Source organism: Nerophis lumbriciformis, linkage group LG32 (assembly GCF_033978685.3).
Source record: "Nerophis lumbriciformis linkage group LG32, RoL_Nlum_v2.1, whole genome shotgun sequence".
NCBI classification, from domain to species: Eukaryota; Metazoa; Chordata; class Actinopteri; order Syngnathiformes; family Syngnathidae; genus Nerophis; species Nerophis lumbriciformis.
The window spans coordinates 7,712,033-7,718,032 of NC_084579.2; the positions used below are offsets into that span (position 1 = coordinate 7,712,033).

At 42.3% G+C, this 6,000-nt stretch overlaps 1 protein-coding gene across 1 annotated transcript in view; it reads right to left on the minus strand.

The window, feature by feature from the left end:
* The window catches only part of LOC133574594 (calsenilin-like), a 35,738-nt gene that overhangs the window by 23,104 nt on the left and 6,634 nt on the right, over positions 1–6,000 (minus strand). Inside the window, exon 3 of the mRNA XM_061926775.1 lies at positions 4,005–4,176. Within this exon, the coding sequence (XP_061782759.1) occupies positions 4,005–4,176 (172 nt within the window). The remainder of the gene's footprint in view (positions 1–4,004; positions 4,177–6,000) is intronic.

The window sequence follows — 6,000 nt, forward strand, 5'->3', positions numbered from 1 at the left end:
TTCCTTGGGTGAATAATGTAAACTCACTACACCGGTATGTTTTAACGCTTTCATGGCGAGTTTACTGACAGATATAAGTAAGGACTTTACACTACTTTATATTAGAAATGGCAACAGCGGAGGATGAATGTCCCATAACAAGAAGCTTATCGACTACAAAAGCGGACACGCGCAAATTTTCAGGATTTATGCAGATCCCAAATACAGATCAGCAGGTACCAGAAGGTAAGAAAAGTTGCTTTTGCATAATATTGCAAAACAAAACGGCAGATAATATGTCTTACCTTATACACACACACCATAATAATACTTGTATGTTTAATGCGCCGACAATCCATCAAAGTCGTACTAAAACATTTTGATAGTTTTTGAGCCCTGTGTGTAATGTTGTGTATTTTCAACGGAACAATTAAAATCTTGGTGTTGTTTACTTGAGTCATATTGCCATCGTAGAGTCTCTGCAGATTTTCTGAGCCCTGGTCAGGCAGCGGCTTTTTGCGATCTCCTGGATAGGATTAGTGAGAATATACTTATTTTAAGGTATTTTGGGGTTCATTGAGGTTAGCTAAGAACTTTACACTACTTTATATTAGAAATGCCAACAGCAGAGGATGAATGTCCCATAACAAGAAGGTAGAGAAAAAAAAAGAAGCTTATCCACTACGGTGTCGGTATGGACTACAAAGGCGGAATCAGGCAAATTTTCAGGACTTATGCAGATCCCAAATACAGATCAGCAGGTACCAGAAGGTAAGAAAAGTTGCTTTTGCATAATATTGCGAAACAAAACGCCAGATAATATGTCTTACCTTATACGCACACCATAATAATACTCCTATGTTGAAGCACAGTACAATCCATAAAGCGGTGCGTCTTCATAATGTCATGTCTGTGTAATCATGTTTTGTGTTAAGTCATGTTTTTGTTTAGTTATAGGACTCTTTAGTTTCTGTCTTTTCACTCCCTTGTCTTGTTTCCATGATTACCCCATTAGTTTCACCTGTTCCACGTTTGGACTCATTGTGCACTCTTGTTTGTCACCGTAGCAACCATTAGTTTTCACCTGTCCCGTCACGCACCTGTTTCACGTTTTGAGTCACGCACCTGCTTTCATTAATCATGTCCATAGTATTTAAGTTCATTCATTTTCTGTTGTTCGTCCTGACGACCTCACACCACATTTATGCTCTGTCCATTTTTTCATGTCCATGTTCACGCTGCTCCTTTTTTGTCCTTGCCAAGTAAGTTTTCTTTATTCAAGCCATAGTTTGCAAGTTTTGTTTAATTGTTCATAGTTTATTCTCCGCCACTGTGCGCGCCTTTTGTTTGATCCTTTTTTTTGTATTTATAGGTAATAAATAAATCATGTACCTTAATTCCCGTCTCGCCCGTGCCAACTTTCCGTTGCATCCTGGAAAAGCACACACCTCGGACCAAGTCTTGACACATAACTTACCAAAGTTGTACTAAAACATTTTGATACATTTTTGAGCGCCGTGTGTAATGTTCTCTATTTTCTAATTATTATTATTATTTTATTTATTTATTTATTTATTTGTAATTTATTTTGATTTCATCCAATTTATTTATTTATTTTTTTCCTACCTAATTATTACAACAACAAAAAAGTCCTAAATAAAAAATTAACTAATGACAGTTTGAAACCAACGGCTATATTATTGATGACCGCTCCATTCACATGTAATGTGCAATAAATGACCTGTAATCTTAGTATAATGATCAATACTAAAAAAAAGGTGATTATTTATGTCAATAAGGCTTCAACGTCAGCTGATTGGGGTTAGATTGGAAGTTGGAAGTTGGGATTGGAAGTTCTCCTGACAACCACTAGATGGCAGCTAAGCAGCTGTGACTATTTCAAAACAGCAGCAGAGTCAGAGTCCAACAATGAAGTCTTCACACATACTAAACCTTTTTTTCTATTTTTTTTTTCTTTTTTAATCTAATTTTTGGATTTCAAGTGACAAATAGTGAGAAGCAAATAGTTCAAGGAAGGGTTGATATCGCTGAGTCATGCAGAAACTGTCATGTCATGTCATGTGTGTGCAGCGTGCAGAGGGCCCATGTCAATAATTCACATATGGCAAGCAGATGTCGCCACGCCAGCGGAAAACCTGCGGATGCACCCAACTAAAGACAGTCCATGGACATCCTTACGAAAAGATCCATCATTTAGTAAAATGGTAAATGGGTTGTACTTGTATAGCGCTTTTCTACCTTTTTTTTTAAGGATCTCGAAGCGCTTTGACACTATTTTCCACATTCACACACACACATTCACACACTGATGGCGGTGTGGAATCATTCCAAAAAAAAAGAAGCAGCCTGAGATCGGTAGGTCGTGAGTTCAAACCCCGGCCCGAGTCATACCAAAGACTATAAAAATGGGAGCCATTACCTCCCTGCTTGGCACTCAGCATCAAGGGTTGGAATTGGGGGTTAAATCACCAAAAATGATTCCCGGGTGCGGCCACCGCTGCTGCTCACTGCTCCCCTCACCTCCCAGGGGGGTGATCAAGGGTGATGGGTCAAATGCAGGGAATCATTTCGCCACACCTAGTGTGTGTGTGACAATCATTGGTACTTTAACTTTTGCTTGTAAGTACTCTGCAGAGTGATTGTGCGCTGCCGAACATGCTCCTCTGCTCGTAAAACCAGCAATGTCACGACGTGACGACGCGCCGGTACTTTCCAAACAGAGTACAGTGTCAGAATAATTGTATCTAAGTTATCACAAAACTTTGTGTTGCCGTGAGTTCCCGGCGAGCAGACAAAAGCTGTCTTTGAACCCACCAAGAAGAAGGCTTGTAAAGCTCCACTGTGTAGGATGGGAAGCAACATGAAGGTGTTCTGTTTCTTTCATGTATTGTAATCAACAGAAAGATATTGTCTTGACCCGAGATCTACAAAGCGAAGAGGAAGCAGGACCAGACTCCCCTCCAGGCACCGCTTCTTTGAACTGATTTACGACCTTTTCTTTGAACTGTTTTAATGGGCTGTTTACGACCCCCGTCCCTTTAGAAACAGCTGTTGCCATGTAATCAGGGAAAGTCCAAATAAAAGAGGAGGCGCACAATCTTTTGGCAGAGTGTAATGACAATGTACAAGGGTAGAGATGTACACGTTTCTCCTCACTGAGCCAAATTGAATTCTGTCTCTGTTTGATTGTTTGCTTCTTGTCTTGTTTAATAGATGTCATCAGTGTTTGAACCTGACATATAGTACCGTTTTTGATTGATTAGTACCGCGATACTATACTAGTACTGGTATACCGTACAACCCTACCTCCTACTGACTCCTGATTGGGCAGAGCGTGCAGAGCTCGGTCGTATGGCTACTTTCAATATCCAGACATCGGTTGTCTACCGCTTGTCCCTTTCAATATCATTTAAAATCAATTTCAAGTTTATTGCGATGTAAAAAAAATTTAGTACATCTGAAGGTTTTCTTGCGTATGTCGTTTTCTGGATTTGAACGTTGATTGATTGATCGAAACTTTTATTAGTAGATTGCACAGTACAGTACTGTGGAGGGAGAGTGTGATCAGCGCGCCTGCAGGTGCAAAGGTCACCGCCTCTGTCGATGGTGTTGAGGGCGGAGCACCATCGGATGTGCTGACGGCGAGACACAGCTGGCAGGTGATTAGATTTCACAGGTGGTACGTGGTAATCTAATCATCTGTTGTTTTAACAGGAGCAGAGAGAGAGAGAGGATACGGACGCGACTGAAAGGTCAAAAAACCGTTGTTAAAACAATTGATCATTAAAACCTTGTTAAAACCTGCACGCTTGGCTCTTGTGCCGTGTCTACAGTGGAGCTGCTAGGAAGCGACTTCCACAAGTACATATTCCGTACAATTGACCAGTAAATAGTAACACCCGAATAAGTTTTTCAATTTGCTTAAGTCGGGGTCCACGTTAATCAATTCCTGGTAATCCAGGCAACTCTTAATACACGAGGCCTCCGGCATTGATGGGTTCTACCTGGTCCTTGCTGAGTAGTACTGGCGATGATCCACTTGACCAGACAACACCTCATCAGAGACTTTCGCGAGAACCTGGGCCTCTGCCACTTGGAGCCCTCCGCCTCGTGTCCGCCGGGGCTCGCTTCTTTGCCGTCGGGCAGCAGGCCGCCGTCCACCTCCTTGTTGTCGGCCTTCAGAGGAGGCACACGTGACAACAGACTCAGTGAGGGAGGAAAATAAACCCTTGGAGATCATTTACATGCACAGATCGCCCTCTAGTGGTGCTCAAACACCTTCTCTTTCACAATTGAATCATCCATCCATCCATTTCCTACCGCTTGTCCCTTTTGGGGTGGCGGGGGGTGCTGCAGCCTATCTCAGCTGCATTCGGGTGGACAAGTCGCCACCTCATCGCAGACTATTGTTATTATCGTTACCATTATTATTTTCCTACAGGAAAAGGCCCGCACTATTGTCTGTCATGTCTGTGTAATCATGTTTTGTTTTGTTTAGTTATTGGACTCTTTAGTTTCTGGCTTTTCACTCCCTAGTCTTGTTTCCATGGTTACCCATTAGTTTCACCTGTTCCACGTTTGGACTCATTGTGCACTCTTGTTTGTCACCATAGCAATCCATTAGTTTTCACCTGCCCTCACAACTCACGCACCTGTCTTTAATCATGTCACTATTATTTAAAGCCATTGTTGCCAGGAAGTCTCCCTGGCGACATCATACCCCTGACTCTCTGCTTCACACTTTGTTTACCTCTGCGCACTTCATGCGATGTCCAAGTAAGTTGTTTCTATTCACGGCTGCGTTGACCCTGGATCTCAGGAAACAGAGTGGACCGACACCAGCAGATGACATGGCACCCCAAACCATCACTGATGGTGGAAACTTTACACTAGACTTCAGGCAACGTGGATCCTGTGCCTCTCCTGTCTTCCTCCAGACTCTGGGACCTCGATTTCCAAAAGAAATGCAAAATTTGCTTTCGTCAGAAAACATGACTTTGGACCACTCAGCAGCAGTCCAGCTGGTGTCGGTCCACTCTGTTTCCTGAGATCCAGGGTCAACGCAGCCGTCTACCAGCAAGTTTTAGAGCACTTCATGCTTCCTGCTGCTGACCTGCTCTATGGAGATGGAGATTTCAAGTTCCAACAGGACTTGGCGCCTGCACACAGCGCAAAATCTACCCGTGCCTGGTTTACGGACCATGGTATTTCTGTTCTAAATTGGCCCGCCAACTCCCCTGACCTTAGCCCCATAGAAAATCTGTGGGGTATTGTGAAAAGGAAGATGCAGAATGCCAGACCCAAAAACGCAGAAGAGTTGAAGGCCACTATCAGAGCAACCTGGGCTCTCATAACACCTGAGCAGTGCCAGAAACTCATCGACTCCATGCCACGCCGCATTAACGCAGTAATTGAGGCAAAAGGAGCTCCAACCAAGTATTGAGTATTGTACATGCTCATATTTTTCATTTTCATACTTTTCAGTTGGCCAACATTTCTAAAAATCCCTTTTTTGTATTAGCCTTACACAATATTCTAATTTTGTGACACATGGAATTTTGGATTTTCATTTGTTGCCACTTCAAATCATCAAAATTAAATGAAATAAACATTTGAATGCATCAGTCTGTGTGCAATGAATAAATATAATGTACAAGTTACACCTTTTGAATGCAATTACTGAAATAAATCAAGTTTTTCAAAATATTCTAATTTACTGGCTTTTACCTGTAATTGTATGTAAATGATCAAAAAACTTTCCGTTCTCTGAGTTCCCAGTGAACAGACGAAAGCTGTCTTTGTTGCACCAAGCCAAAGGCTTGGAAAATTCCGCTGTGTACGATGGCAGGATACGGGAGGGGTTATTTATTTTGATCCAAGACCTGCCCAAGCTCGATCCAGGACCAGTTCAAGCCCGAGGCATCTTTTTCTTTTGTGTCAATGTGACCGAAAACAATGGCTGTTTACATACCCCCCATTCCTTTAGAAACAGCTGTTGTT